At 26.9% G+C, this 17,158-nt stretch overlaps 1 protein-coding gene across 1 annotated transcript in view; it reads left to right on the top strand.

Moving 5' to 3' along the window:
- Window positions 1–17,158, top strand: part of bma (SCY1-like protein bma) — an 823,269-nt gene that overhangs the window by 769,091 nt on the left and 37,020 nt on the right. Inside the window, exons 11-12 of the mRNA XM_075374176.1 lie at window positions 5,471–5,639; window positions 15,378–15,559. Of these exons, the coding sequence (XP_075230291.1) occupies window positions 5,471–5,639; window positions 15,378–15,559 (351 nt within the window). The remainder of the gene's footprint in view (window positions 1–5,470; window positions 5,640–15,377; window positions 15,560–17,158) is intronic.

The raw sequence follows: 17,158 nt of genomic DNA, 5'->3' as shown, positions 1-17,158 counted from the left end.
TAGTAGAATTCTATAACTTCTATCTTCCTTTCTTCCTATCGCATTAGTTTTCTTTTCTCCTATGAAACTGAATTCTCTTCTAGCAATATATTCATGTAATTCACAATTTATTCTAACTAGCATAACTTATATAAAAAATATATTACAACTATTTTACAAAAATAATAATTAAAAATGTTAAAAAATACCATTTGAAAGTTATTGCGTCTAAAACGAAAAAGGTAATATAAAAAAAAATGTCCAAAAAAAAATCTTTTAATGAGATATTATGCACAATGTTGCTGCCCATTCTATTCATGTTTAAGTTAACATTTAAATAATAAACATTCCTTTTCGTATAAATAAATGAGCAAACTTCTTGTTCAAGGAAAATAAACTTTTACCAGTAAAATTTTAGATTAGATAACCTTATATAAAAAATTTATACTGGGTTATTCTAAATGTCTGCTGTTAAAAGAGTTTTTAAACAGAATTTAATACAAATTTATTAAAAAAATTATGTCAATAATTAATTGTAAGTCAATTAATTTTTGTTAGAGCACATGCATCACATAAATAACAAATTCTGAGGGAATAAATTTCTACGGTAACATAGCTGAAATGAGAAACAAAAGATCAAAGGAAAGTTCAAAAAAGCAAATAACTAAAAGAGATGAGTTGTTATGAAGTTACAATAACATGTTCCATGTTATTATTGCTTTTATTATTTTTATACATTAGTTCATCGCATTAGATGAAATCATGAAAAAGATGAAACTGAGGAGAGGGACTGTGAAAACAAGGAGTTTGTTGTTTGCAGACAATTTGTTGATATGATGTTGATGGGATTCAGAGGAGAATGTCCAGGAAGTAATAAATGAGTGGGATGAAGAGATAAAGAGGTATGGGATGAGGTTTGGTGTTGAAAAAAGCAAAATCTTGGTACAAAGCAGAGAGGGAGGAGATGGAAATAAGAATAATGTAAAAGTAAATGGGGTAATCCTAGAACAAGTAAAGGAGTTTAGCTACTGGGTTCAGTTTTGTAAGAAGTTGGTAAGCTGGATAAGGAAGTGAGTGCAAAAGTACAAAAAGCAAATGGTTTTTACCAATTCACTGTATTAGAAATTTGATGTGGAATAAGGAGGTAATTTTGGACTGCAAGAAACTTCTATTTAAATCATATTATGTCCCAATCCTGACATGGGTCAGAGATATGGACATGGGGTATAAGTTAAAAACAGAGTTCAGGTTGCTGAAATGAAATTTAAGAGAAGTACGGCAAGGAAAACTAGGATGGATAGAATACAACATGATTCGATAAAAAGGGAAGTTGGAATCGAAAGCTTACTAGAGGAAATTGAGAAAGGCAAATTAAGGAGGTTGGGTCGTGTAAACAGAATGAGAAATGAGAGACTGCCAAAGATAATCCTTCCTATAGTGAAAATGGTAAGAGACAGAGAAGGAGACCACAGGAAAGATGGATTAAGAATGTGATGACCGAATTGGAAATAGGATGTGATAGAGGGAGAACAGTAAGGGAAGGATGATGTATGGACAGAGAGAGATGGAAGAGGATGTTAAATGGCCCAATCCAAGGAGTTAATTTGGTTAATGGGAACGGACAATGATGATGATGATGAGTCTCTGCTATCCTTTTCTTTCAAAATCCTTTGTGTTCGAGCACTTGCCTATGCCATTTTCTTCCTCTTTTTTTTAATTCAATCAATTTTGTATAGAGCCTCTGCCTTCTTCACCCTTCCTATTTTGTATCTTCTTATGTTTTTATCTTTTTTCCATCATCTCTCCAGTAACTCGTGACTTCTTTATTCTTCTTTCCTTAATGAAACTAATTGTTTTTACCGCTAACTTTTTGACACTTCAATAACCAACCAAAATTATTCATTTCCACTTTTTATTCTATTTCATCCCATCAATTCTTGAATTGATTTTTCCTTATTACCTCTTTTCTGAATTTATTTTTCCAGATTACATTTATTAATTTTTTCGCTTTTCACTCTCTTAAATATTTCATTATTACTTTTACTTCTGCTATCAAAATGAGATGTTCATTATTTATATTAGCTCCAGGCAACCTATGAACCATTTTAATCGAGTTTCTAAATCTTTCTTCTGTAGTTATAGTCAACTTGATATCTATTTTCATCTCTTGGTAATTTCTACATATATAATCTTCTATGATTTTTAAAGTGAGTGTTTGTTGTAAACATTCAATTTCCCTTACAAATGTTTCTTTATATGTTATGTAATCTACTCTTTGTGTTCTTTTACAATTGATTGACTAAACCTAAATATCTCAATATGTAGCCTAGTTTAATATAATAATACAAAACTTGTCTCTTTTCAAGATTCTGTGAAACTTTTTTCTTACTCTTATTCAGTTTAAGTCCTTTTTATCATGAGTTTAATTAATCCAACTTATTTTCAACATCATTATGTATCTACATAATGATGTAGTCCATATTTCATTGCACTAAATATTCTCCACATAAATATTTTTAAAAATTTATATTTCTAAATTTATATTTAATATTTACAGACTTCTTTTCTGCATGAAGCCCTTCTCAATTATATTTGTTATGTCTAACCCACATTATCCATCATTTACCATTAAAGAAAAAACTGAATATTTTTGGTATAGTATGCTGCTATACATTACTATTTAATTCTTCATTATCTATCTCTCGATAAATATCGCATTTCATTACCTTTTTTTTTTTTATTCTTATTTATTTTAATTTATGAATCTTTTTTCTTTTTTTTTACATTCATCGTTAAAATCATATTAACCCACCAGTCGGATGAGTAAAATACCTTCTCATCAATTAGCTGCCTTGATAACTAATTAGTAATGTTTTGAAATAAATAAATAGGTATTTAATTCTCTGATTGATACATAACAATATATTATTTATATATACATAAAAAAATGAGCTATCTCCAAAGAAAAAAGCTAGTGCCTCAGAATTTTCCTGGGTAGATCAAGGAAAAGCATGGTAAAAGTTTGATTGCAGAAGTGCTTAAAGTCTATATTTAATACTTAAGCATAATAAGTAACAGTGAAGTATATTTGAAAATCTTAAATAAATACAACAGTAGCAATTATAACAGTAGCAATTTAAAATGCATTACTGGAAATTATTTGAGCACATATTATTAGATCAAGTTAATAAATGAAAATATAGAAAAAAAAATCAGTTTTTTATTAATATTATTTAAAAACATCATCGACCGAATAATAATGTCCTTTCAAAGAAAATGATTTAATGTTACTTTAAAGAGAATGGTGGCAAGATCCTTCAAACATATCAGTAATTTATTAAAAATGATTATGTAAGCATAGTAAGACAATTTCTCATAGGCTGAAGTTATATAGTATTTTACAAGAAACCATTTCTGGTTTACTGGTTTGATTAAAACTGTTATTGTTATAGAGGATGTTTGTATTATTTTTTAAGACAATTCAAATACAGTTAAAGAAATAGTTACTACTTTTGTTTGAATTTGAATACTCACATTTGAGGGTAATTAGAATACAAATAATTTTACTAGGAAGGTCTGTCTAGATTGAACAAGAGACAAACCTTTAAACAGTTGACAACTGGGCATAAAGCCTATGAAGATAATATTGTAATTTAAAAAAATTAAAAAACTTAATGAGAAAATTTATTTGTTTTAACTAAATTTTTGTAATAAAATAACTATACTAATATGCTGAAGGTTTTTTAAGTTTTTAAAAGAAGTTTTTCCCTATTTTTTGAGCAAATAAAATGTGAACTCTACTTTGTAAAAAAAGTTCATTAATTGAATCACAAAAAGAGCAAAAAACATAAAACAAAATAGCAAAATTCTTTAAAAATGTACAAATAGATAAAACATTTAAGTTTGTATACTTTTATTTTGCCTTTGATCAGTGTAATAAGTTACTGAATACAGTATTAATAGAGATAATTTTTTTTTGTTTTGTTCAACAGAGTTTAAATCAGTAGTAGTACCAAATAATAATAATAATAGCATCTGGATGTTTAGAAAAGAGAACAGCTGGAAGTTTTCGAATGAATAGGGTGTCTGAATGATACTAATAGTAAAGAGAGTCCTTAGGGAGAGAGAATGTGCAAACAGAAAGAGCTTTGTGAGAAACAACCACAAAGATTTGTTTCAAAATAAGATTGAGCTCAGTTGCATGTTTTGAGTCAAATAAGAGAAAGATTCTTTTTTCACTGATATCTGTGTACTTACTTTATATCATAACTACTTTAATATACTCTAAAATTAATTTAAAATATTTTTATGTAACTGAATGGTTAACATCATTTTTGATTTAATAATTTTTGTAACTTTTAATCCGTAAGGCATCTGCGTACATTTTATGAAATTGAAAGACATTAAAAACATCATTTGCTCTTATTTTCATTTTTAATAACAATTGTTTCTTAGAATTGTGTAAAACTTACATCATTAGGGATTTTAACAATCTGTCAGTATTAGATGGCTATTTATAACATTATTGTTTCTACAGCAACATTGCAAACTCAGAAAAGCATTGCTGTATACACCCCTTTCTTTTTTGTATCTATTAACTTTGGTTTATTTACTACCTTTATCTAACATTCTCATCTGGTTTTTGCATATTGTTTTTTATCTGTTTGTACTGTTTTTACCATGTATAATTTTTTATATTACCAAATTAATTACTGCTAGTTGGCTTAACTTACGACCTGCTTTAATTACTTAGCCAAGACCGTAAACAAATTCTATTGAAATTGGACTAGATAGATGCATAGGTGGTTGTATGCATGTATACTTTAGTATTCATATATTACAAGTATCATAACTTATCCTTAATCTCAGCTTTACAACAGCTAATAGTTACCTTAAAGAGTCCCTGGACAGGTTAGTAGGCAAAGCCTTATTCGCCAAACTAAGCGAATCCTTAATATATTTAGCATAGATCCATCTGGATAAAACTCACAAATATCAGCTGGAAAGAATGGTTGAAGGATAAAGGAAAAGAGTAAAGATGAGAAGAAAAAATTTATTTCTAGATTGTGCCTCTTAGTTCTCAAGAAGAACCAAGAGAAGGGAATGTCAAGCACAAAGAACTTTTTTTTTTAAATATGTAGTATATAAATATTTTAAATTGTAATAGTCTTTCTACATTAAACATATTTTTTTCCTAAATTTTATTGAACATAAGAGAATTTTTATAAGGGTTAATAGGAAAATTAACAAAACTTAGAATAGACTTTAATAATGGGCAATGTTTATGTTGGAGGCTCCTTAGGTACTAAAAGCATGCTTCATGCCTGTAATTCCACACGTACATGTTATCACTTATAATAATATTTAACGTTGTTTTAAGTAATTCTTACTTAAAACAATCATTGTCATCATGATCTATCACAGTTCTCATAACTTGTCTATTTTCTTTGTTATTGTCAGGTTTTGTATTTTATTTTTTTATTTTTTACAGATATTTACCGTCTGATGTTAAGTGATAAAAAATATGGCCTGTCTGTGAATCTTATGGCAACGAGAGTGATGCCTTCTTTGCTGCCACAAACTGTAAATCCCTCCCTCAACCTGGAACAGTTCACAAGCCTTTTGGAAGTTCTTCAGGAAATGCTCGACCACATAGATAGGTATAATAAATTCAGGGAATATATTTTAAGAATTAAAATTTTAGCATATTTTACTTAATATATATATTTTTTTTAATTAAAGAAATAGTTGTAAATTGTGATAATTTGTTGTTATATATCCCATATATCAATTATGTAATCCCACCTCATTGTTCTCTATTCACTGTTTAAAATAATTTAATTATTATCTTATAACTATTCTAACATTTTTGGGGCCTTCTATCAAATAACTTATTAACTAATCCTTTGAATTCCTTATAAGTTCTTTTCTCTCTCAAGAACTAACTGCTCCAGAAGAACTGATACTTCCCCTATCGTAGACTATTATAAAAACTATTACAAAACTACTATTAAAAACTATTATTATTACAAACTATTATAGAAATTAACTATCATAAACTGTATAAATATTATAGTGTTAAAATTAACTCTTTATGTCTCCCAATTTATTTTTTTCAAAAACTCTATCAATTGTTCAAAATCTGAATTTCATTCCGTATCATTCACAACTCAAATGAATAGGTACAACATACATAACTTTATACGTTCTTTCACATTCTCCCATTGGATTCAGTACAACCTTCAAAGAGGTCCTGAAACGTACTGCATAGCCATCCTTATATCCCCCCATAAATAGATTATTTAATCGCTGGCTTTGATTTCAAAATATATCCAACACTTCAGGTTTTTCTATACCAGAACCACCTTTACAACTCCTTCTATTAGATTATAATCTAATAGAAGGAGTTGCTCCATCAGTATCTCCACCCATCAGCTTCTGTTCAGTCCAGTTAAATGAACGCAAAATGGGAGGATTTTAATGGATATTATCTACCCTTCCACCAGTAAACTATAATGAATTTGTGTCACACTCTTAACCCAACTTCGCCCACTGTAATCTCCCTTTATGGTTTATTCAATCTCTCATTGTTTTTCTCGTGTTAACCAGACAATCTGTGTATAATGTGCCTGCACCTTTCATCATTTTAGCATTTTTAATTATTTTTTGAACTTATGTCATTTGAAATATAAATAATTAATTATTTACACTTGGCTTTATTTACAAAATATTTTTTTTTAGTTTGAAATTATTATCATAAAATCTCTAAATCACATTCATTGCATCCTATCTTTCTGTACATTTAATATCTTTAAATAGTATATTGTTTCTTCTGAACCTCTAACCCCCAACTTATGTTAAAAGTTTAATTGAATTAAAGTTTATGTATCTGATTTTAAAATAGATAATTTCTTCCTTTAATGCTTATTTTCTTTGTTTAACTTTACAATTTCAGATATTATTTTACTTACAATTTCCTTATTGTCTACAACTTCCAACTTTATGTTTTATATTAAATAAATAAATAATCCTTAGACATCAGTGTAATTATAAATAGAAAAATAAATTACAAAATAAAAAATAAATGCATTAAAATTCATATTAATTGTTTTAAACACATGAAAAAAAAATATTAAGATAAATACATTGAATGTAAAAAATTACCATAAAATAATTCACAGTCCAGAAGCAACTACTGAAAATTATTTTGAGTACATATTTATGTACACATTGAACAGGAAGTAAAGAATAAGGTTTTTTTAGTTTTTAATTAATATTATTAAAAATTCATTGGCAGAGAAATAGGGTTTCCATAAAAGAAAGTTTTTTAATTGTATTTTAAATAAACTTGTGGGAAAATTTTTCAGATGGTTCAACAATTTATTAAAAATGTCAATGGAAGAAAAATAAGACCCTTTATCATTAGCCAAAGTATTGTGTTTAGTTATATGAAAACAGATCTGTTGTCTGGTTTGATAAAGGTGGATATTGCACATTTTTAAGAATAAGTGATCATTATTTTTAGCAAAAATTGCACATTCATAAACATAAACACAAGGATAAGTTAAAATATTTAATTTAAGTACAGATCAACACAATTAATTGATACCTAAGGGCACTAGATAATGTTCTGATAGCTCCTTTGTACCTTAAAATCTTGTTCTGATTTTTTGAGGGAGCCCCAAGAAATGACACTATATATGAAAATACATATAGGTATTATCATTAAACACCTTATGCATTAAAAATATGCATAAGGTGTTTCAGAGCAAAACAGTACAGTGTTATTTTATTTGTATCAAAATCAATTTGATCATCCCGTGAGAACTTGTCATCTAATAAAACATCCAGAAACTTTGCTTTATGGACAACAGAAATACTGTTGTTATCATTAATAGGAATTCTAATCATACGATCAGCAGTGTTATGTCTACCTAAGAAGCACAATAAAACAGTTTTATCCATATTTAAAATTAGATGGTTACAATCCATCCCATCCAGTGTATAATGTTTTTAACTATATCATACAGTTTTCATTTCCTTTTTAATAATTATCTTCAGATATAGGTACAATTTTGTCATCTGTGAAAAGGTTTACAATGAATAGTTCAAGACTTTGTGGCCGGTCATTAATAAACAATATATTCGTTTGATAACTTTAAAACTTTTTAATTCTAATTTTGAATTATTATTGTACTTTATTTTAATTATTAACTCCTGGGAAAAAGTATGATGTACTTCAATATTGACAATTACACAAAACAGCATTTCACTATAAAAAATGTCTCTGCTTATTTTGATAAATACTTTCCTATCTATTGTAACATTTTATTGTTATAAATCTTTATTACTGTCACTTTGAAAACTAAACATTATTCTACAAATATATATGGTTACTGCTACATGATTTTATAAGATTATTTAAATAAACCTAAAAGTGTAAATATTTTAAAGAAATGAGGCATTTATTTATTTTATTTCTAGTTAAAAATCACTTAACTGATTTAATATACTTCTCTCCATTGTGTTCTACTTTCTACAAACCTATTAAAAAGCAAAAATGTTCTTTTTTGTTCATCCTGAATCTGCTGTTCGTAAACTTTTGTAAAGCTATCATTTTAGCAGTATAAGAAGCAGAGCAATACAGTTATCACACATTCTGTATAATTCAGAAGAAATATATACCCCTAACTCCCCCCTGCCTAGCACTTCTGCCATTACACACCACGATATGATTCAAGCGAATGTCAACTTTTAACGACTAACATTGTTGACATCAGTTAACTGTTTAGACCAGTTATGGCCAAACTATTTCTTCTATAATTTCTTCCTCTTTTTATAATAGATTTTTTTACACATACTAAAAATATTTGGTAGATATAAAGATTTTATCAGTTCTGTTCACAATCAGAAATCTTTTAAGCATTTAACATTCTTAGGATTACTACATTGAAGTTGTGTTTGTATTTCTAGCTCCCATATGGCTCAGCTTTTATTATCATAACTCTAAACTGCAAAATAGATATAATAAAATAGAATCAAGTTCAACAAAATCATCTAACAGAAATGTTACACGTACACAAACATATTAATTACAGAATGAAAATGTTTCACATTGTAAAAAAGCTACAGATTTAATGTACTTAAACAACATAAAATTTTTAAGCACACAAAATTTGACAAAAAAATAAGATAATAACAAATGAATAAATTCAAACCTGAATCAAATATTCAATTGTACGGTGACACTAAAGTTTTTGTACTAATCACATCAAACTGGGTCCATCAAAACTGCCAACTATAAAAAAGATGGCATTTTCGTCATAGGAGGTATATTCTGAGCTACTTCTGAAACAGCTCAAAATAAATCTTTTGAAGTTCACATTGCATATGATGTTGCTTGCTTATTGACAATTTTTAAAAAAATTATTATATAGTAAGATGGAATTAGACTTGAAGAAATGTGTTCAGAAGTATTATTATGTTTTTAGTGTAATTTCTTTATTGTAATGGACACTTAAAAAACGGGGGGATAAAGAAAGATGGAAATATTTGAAATATGAATATGGAGAAGAGAAGATTGAAAACGGTTAAATGAATAAACAATGAAAAATGAAGAATTAATGAGAAAGTGAATAATGACTACAAAAACCTAATCACAATTTAAAATAGAAACACTAGCTGGCTGAATTGTACCATAAAAGAAAAGTTGTGATTGAAACAGTATTAGAAGATTAAAGGTGCAAAAAAAGAATGGACTGAAAAGATTAAAAATTTGTGGATACTGTAAAAAGAAAAAGGAACTGTTGGGAATTCAAAATATTAGTTTGTAATAGAAATGGAAATGGGGATGGTATTAGAAAATTGCCTCAGGACACATGATTATATTCCCTGGTAAATCCATATAAATAAATACTTTTTTAAAATTTTGAGACAATCTTTCAAACAATGAACATCGTTTTGGATAATGTTTTTCTTTATGTGAAATTTCTTTTTTCAATGTTTATTTTTCTTGCTTTAATCATCCTTTGTTAACTATGTAGAAAAAATTGAATATTTCTAAATTAAATAAGATGTATTTATTATAAATTAGATTAGATTGCAATGAAAAAAAAACATGATGGTTTAAGAAATTAAAAATTTAAGCAAATGCATAACAAAATTAAAAATATTTTCTTTTCATGGTTTATTTTTTATAGTAATGTATAGTAGTGTTTTTATGTTAAATAAATAAGATTTTAAGAACTACAAAAATAGTTCATTTTCATCTAGATGACAGTGTTTAATGATAGTTTACGCTCATTTGCTCATTTATGTAAAATTTATATTTAAATCATTTGTAGCAGTAGATAATCAGCTAGTCATTGTACTCTTGTATTTTAATGTTTTTTCTCTCCTACATTTCTTCATTTACTGTAATCAACCAACACAAGGAAAACTTCCCTTTTATATTTTATGTAAGTCTCTTTTTGCTCATTACTTTTCAAATGAAGAAAAGTTATTCTCCTAAGTATAAATAAGAACGCACAGAGTTGATGAACACTTTTTTCTCTTTTATTATATACTACGCTAAGGCAACTAACAGTTTCATTATGTTTAACTTTACATTCAATTAATAATAAAGTTGGAAAATTTTAAGAAGATTTTTTAAAGAATTTAAAAAAGAACATATTTTTGTGTATGTTTATTTGTATGTACTGGATCATTTTCATTTTTTTTATTCATTATTTTCATATGTATTACTTTTTTAACTCCATAGTAAAGTGTTTAATTTTAATGTTTGTTTAACCATTAATTTATTTTACATTTTATAACAAAACAAGATGAGTGCAGTAACATTTTGCACCCCCTTTATTTTGATACCCCTACTCAAAAGTTAGAATGTAGAAATAAAGAGAATAACCAGTAATAAATAAATTGTTCTTTAATATATTCCCTATATAGAGAATTCTAGTATTGTGAGGAATGAACTATTAACTCTGTTTGAGTTAGCTCTAAATATTTTGATTTCCCAGCCAACTACTTTTAATTACAAGGACCTCAGTAACCTGTATAGACAATTTTTTTATAAATTTACTGAAAGATAATTTTGAATCCTTTTGTACAGATTGCAATCTTTTAGATCACAATTATCAAATTTCATTAGCATCATTTATTAATGAAAACACGTGATTAGAAAATGATTACTTTACTGTTTTAAAACTGGTTGATAAAGATTCAATTTTGAGAGCCTTATTGTTTGAAAAAAATTGGGAAACTAACAACAAAATTTGCTTTGATGAAAAATTTAACCATTTTCCTTCATTTTAGCTTGTCCTTAGTAAAAACGAACAATTAAATATAAAAAGAAAAATCAATAGAATACTAAAGGAATTGTAAAATCCAGCTCTGTACTAAGAAATCTTGAAATGTGTAAATATAATTTGTCTAATAACTTCCAGAATTGCTTAAAAATTTCAGATGAATTTATTTAGCTAAGTAACTCATATAGCAAAAAGAAGAAATTAAGATAATTTAATATGTAATTCAAACAATAAATCCAAAACCATGTGAGGAGTTAAGAAAGTGAAACAAATTTGAAAATAAAACAGGTCACATAACTTCACCAAAAATACAAAAGGACTCGATTTCCATTATCTCATCCCCTATTCAGATAGAAGAGGAATTAATAATTTCTTTCCTCCATTTGAAACAACAATAATATTGATCAATTTCAAATTAAGTTTTTCAATTTGAATAGTTTTGTTGATGAATCAGAATTGTTATTTCCTGTTGATACCAAGGAAGTTAAAACTTGTATTTTTAAATATAAAAATTTAATATTCCATGGGTATTGACAATATTCCTGGTAGTATTTTTAAAATCGTAGATGCTACTGTTATCCCCCTTATAAATTTAATAAATGAGTCTTTCAGCAACAGACTATTTCCTAGCTGCCTTAAGACTTCGGTTGTTATTCTCCTCTTTAAGAAAGGTTTGGCACTTAATTTACAAAATTATAGGCCAGTTTTCTTACTGTCCATATTTTCTAAAGTATATGAAAAATAAACTTTTAACATTTCTTAAAAAACTTAACATAACAAATTTTGTATGTTTCGAAACAATAGCTTGTGACAGCCATTTCCCAGTTTTTTAGAAAATATTTTAAATTGTGAAGATAGCAACTTCATTTTCAATTTTTTGCGATCTCAGTAAACCATTCAATTCAGTTTCGTATTTTTTACTGAAGAAGAAACTTAGTAGCTATGATATCAAAGCAACTGCTGATAATTGGTGTAAGTCGTACATTACAAACCATAAGCAGATAACGAAACTTCATGTTTTGATCAGAAGTATATGTAAAATATAGGTTTTCACTTCAAGATAAAGAATACAGAGTGACTCAGGGAAGTGTCCTCAGTTCCTTGTTTTCTTTATTGTTAACTGTTGATCTGTCTCAAAATCCATTCATTGTCTCAGAACCATTCATTGTTACCCTTTTTGCATATGCCACAACTGTATCAATAATGAAAATAGAATAACTGAAGAAATTCAATTTTTTTAAAAATTGAAAATTCTCAAACTATTCACTGGTTAGATAGTAACCATGTAAGTTTAAATATGAACAAAACCATTTCATTGTGTTTTTCAGGTAGATTTAATATTTGCTGATCGCTGATTGCATGGGTAGAATTCTTTCTTATTAATGATAACAATAGGATTTCTGTTGCTCACAAAGCAAAATTTCTGAGTGTTTTATTAGATGACAAGTTCTCATGGGATGATCAAATTGATTTTGATTGTAACAAAATCAAGCCTATTGTTTTTCTCTGAAGCACCTTTGTAAAATGCTACGATTGTGACAATTATTAAATATATATATATATATATATATATATATATTCTACTAAACAAACCACCTAATACAGAATATTGAGATAAGACATATCTTATCTTAATTTTGGTGATTTATCAAATTTAAATTTTGTTTGTATTTATATACGTGATATCTTTCTATTATATTTAATTTTATATATATATATATATATGTATTATTTACATTTAATTATATATTTTAGGTCATCTTTATTAATTTCATTATTTATATACTTTACTATTCATATTATTACTTATTTGACTTTCAAAGGCAAGTCAGACTTGGGTGGGAATAAATTCCCGAGTTACAACTCTGGATGTGATCCAGAGAGGTGATTCCGATTTAGTTCACCAGTAGAAATCTCCACGTTTCTAACTGGTTATCCAGACGAACCAACGTGGAGACGCAAACCGATTTTCTTAATTGAGATATTAAGTATGGAGAAAGTTTAAATCGGTTCCGGAATCATTTCATAGATTTAAACAAAAGACAGACAAACGACAAAATACAACGAAGAGGGTGTTTACGGATGAAGAAAAGAAAGCAAGATCTGAACGGATGAAGAAATACCTGGGCAGCTCGGAAGAGTAAAATAACACGCTTTTCTCAGAAAAGATCCAACTAAAATTGACTTAAGTGGTCCCATGTTGGCCGTTAAAGCATAATAATAATAATAATATTACTTATTTTATATTTATTAATTACTATTTCTGAATTAAAACTCTGAAGTAAAAGTAAAACAAAATCTGTTTTTTATTACTTTTTAATCTAACATATTTACTTATAAACAACACATTTACCTGTCTATTATTTAAAATGATTTTTTTTTTAAATTATATAATTTAATATTTTCAAATATTACAAGATTACACTTTTTGTTTTACCATTAATATAAATAAATTTTTTTTTATTAATTCTATTTATTTTTTATCAGCTCTGCATAACTCCATGAACTTTTCAAAGCTCAATTTTTTGTTAATTTAAAATTACATTTACACTTAAGAGAGTTAAACTTTAAGTAAATAAATAAGAAAGTAGTTATGTTATAAAGCCGACCTTCATGGCATGAGTGATAGTATCTTGGCCTTTCATCTGGAGGTCCCAGATTCAAATCCTGGTCAGGCATGGCATTTAAAAACACTACAAATCACTCATCTCATCCTTTGAAGCAATACCTAATGGTGGTCCCAGAGGTTAAACAAACAAAAAAAGTGATATGATAAAAGCTTTATATTAGCACCCTAAAAAAATTGAACATTTAATCATTTACTCTTTGAAAGTATAAACACATCCTTAATAAATCTTTTCAGTTTCTTTAATTAGTATTTAAATTTATTAAAATAGTGTAAAATCTATTTCCTTTTATTATTTCAGGCATAAATATTTATGTACTAAATCTATTTCAAATCAGCTTAAGAAAAGAATATACAGAACTGACCTTTTTTAAATTACCTCAGAAAATTGAAATATCCTGATTAAGATATGAATTTCATGTAAATTTTACTTATAAATAATTAGGAAAAAATAAAATCCATGGGCATAACACTCTCAAACAATATGTAATTATACAAACACTAAATTTAACAAAAACAGTAAGTTAATTAAACATACAATAACATAGACCTATTATATAATATTTAAACAGACAACTAAATGTGCTCCTTAAATGGTTCAAGATGAGTATCATTCATAACAGTACCACTTCCAACATTAAGTGATTGAGCAGTAAATTACCTCTGAAAAGATCTGGAAATATTTTTCTGTGTTTAAAGAGTTATTTTTTTTTTTAAATTTATTTATTGTTTTTCAAACAAATTAATCATGATAATTAACAAAGAAAAATTAATACATGTGCCTTAATGAAAGCCACTCTCTAAGTTTTACTACAGGCTTAGAAAGTGATTTAAGTGCCGTATATCATCAGGCTACTGAAATAATATTTTTAGGTTTACCACCAAATGGAATTAATAGAGAAATTTTTGGAATCGTCAAAATTTTCTTGAAAATGATCAGTAAAAATTTTAAAAAAACGTTTAAAACATTATTTTATGTTTATTGTTATCATAATGTTTTGTAAAAAATGTAATTTCTTATTGTTACTTCTTTATTATTTCTCTTTCTTCACCTTCTTGAATCTAGATTATTTTGTTAGAACTGATAATCTAAATTTGTACTCAAATAATTTCAATTAACTCCTTCATAATTGATATTTTATTTATTTATTATCTTCACTAAATTGATTTATTATTGCTTTATATATTTATTATTTTTATGTATGAACTAAAATCACTTTTGTTATTTATTTAATTCTGTATTTTAAAGTTTTTTAACATTTTATGTGTTTTTTCCAGGTAAATATTGAGACAATTTTTTTTTACCCATAGAATAGGACATCTATCCATTCTTGACACGATCTATATAATATTTAATTTATGTATGATCTGAATAACATTTTTATCTATCTATAATTGGTTCTTTCACTCAATTAAAACTATAATAAATAAGCAAATTTATATAACTGTTTACCTATTTTTTTACCTAGGAACCAAAGAAATAAATTGAAGTTAGATAATATGTCTTTACCAAGTCCTGAGAGACATCGTCCTCTAAGGCACCTCTATAGTTCAGATAATATGCATGTGCCTCCATTTAACATCCCGAACTTGCGAATTGAACAGCGTAAAACATCTAGTGCTGAAGACATGGCGAGGAAAAATTCTACAGGTAGCTTCAATTTTATTTTTGTAATTTGTTTTTAATAATCTTAGTTGTTATATGTTTATTTATGTAAATTATTTTTTCTCATATTTAATGTTTTAAGTGTATTTTAAGTGTTTTAAGTGTGTACCTTGTAATATCAGTTTTGGTACAGAATTCTAATGTTATTTTATTCTTAAGTTTGTTAGAGAATTTTTAATTCTTTATTTATAACATCACTGAATACAGATGATGTGAATATACTAAAGTATATTATGTGTAAGCTGTTCATTTCAGCATTAATAATAAGACGAAGATTTAATTTTTAAATGTTTCTTAACGTTCATTAAATTGATCAATCCTAAATAGATGTCAAGCACCGCCCAGTTATGTCTCATTATGAAACCCAGCAAAAGGAGAATTAACTTAAATACTTCTTTTTTTTCTCTTTTTGGCTTAATGGAAGATTTCTTTCTCTAATTGTAAAGAATAACATCAAAGGCCAGTTTAGTGATGTCTACATGTAAAAAGAAAAATCTATCATCCGCTCTTCATCAGTTTTAAAGTGCTGCGTAGCCAGCGCTTCAATTTGATGATGAGATTGTAGTCACTTTGGGTACTAAATTCACACTAAAGGAGGAATAGTTAAAAACTACATCCTTGAACTGCTCAAATAAAAAGCCTTTGGATTCCCAAACCTATAGAAAAAACCTCTAAAGAAAAACCAATGTTTTAATCTTCCTGTTTAGGTTTTTAAATTTTTAATTTTTTTAACATAATCAATTTCAAATAAATTATTTATATATATATTATTTTATGACGACGAAATGTTTTCCTCACTCTCTGACAGAAATTTTGAATTAATTTTTAAACTTGTGATCCAATATGTGTAAGTTTTATTGCACATCCAAACTTAATTTTTGGTTTCATACATGAAACCAATTACACTGGAAGGCTTATCATATAATTACTACAGAGAATAATGTATCTCAAATAAAAATATATGTGGAAATTAAAAAACAAGCCTGCTGGATCAAAAGAGTTATTGCTGATTAATAATCCAACAAAACCGTGTTTGTACGGTGACTTTCAATCCCAGATTAACAGGATGCACTGTTTCTATTAATGGTATTGTCTTCTTTCTCATGTTGTCTCTTGTCATTACTTGATTTTTATTAGTTTCTTATTTTTTACTTCTTGAACCTTTTAATCTTACTTGTGGTTAACATCGTAATAACTGGGATGAGTCCCAAGTGATTTAAAATGCATGAACTGTTTATGTACTATAACATGTATATTTTGAAAAGAAAATTTGTAAATTTACAAAATAATAATTGTTGTTTTTCTACTTCTGTTCCAAAGTCAATAAACAGACTAACATATGTGCATTATGTAATGTCTATCAATCATTTTAGATAGATTAAAAGACTCTTTTAGCCAATTCTGTAAAACCCTTTTAAAAGAGTCATAACTCATTACAGAATAGCCTTTTTAAGTTTAACTTGTTGAGCTTCAAATTCACTCAACTGTTACCTTAATTAAAGTATCAAGATGTCTTTGTGTTTTAACTTCCATGATTATCACTCTATTTGTTACATTATATCATCATTTTAGTTTTATTCACTA

This window comes from Lycorma delicatula, chromosome 8 (assembly GCF_047948215.1).
Source record: "Lycorma delicatula isolate Av1 chromosome 8, ASM4794821v1, whole genome shotgun sequence".
Lineage (NCBI taxonomy): Eukaryota > Metazoa > Arthropoda > Insecta > Hemiptera > Fulgoridae > Lycorma > Lycorma delicatula.
The sequence above is the reverse complement of the archived record's forward strand: the minus strand, read 5'-3'. Positions and strand labels throughout refer to the sequence as shown.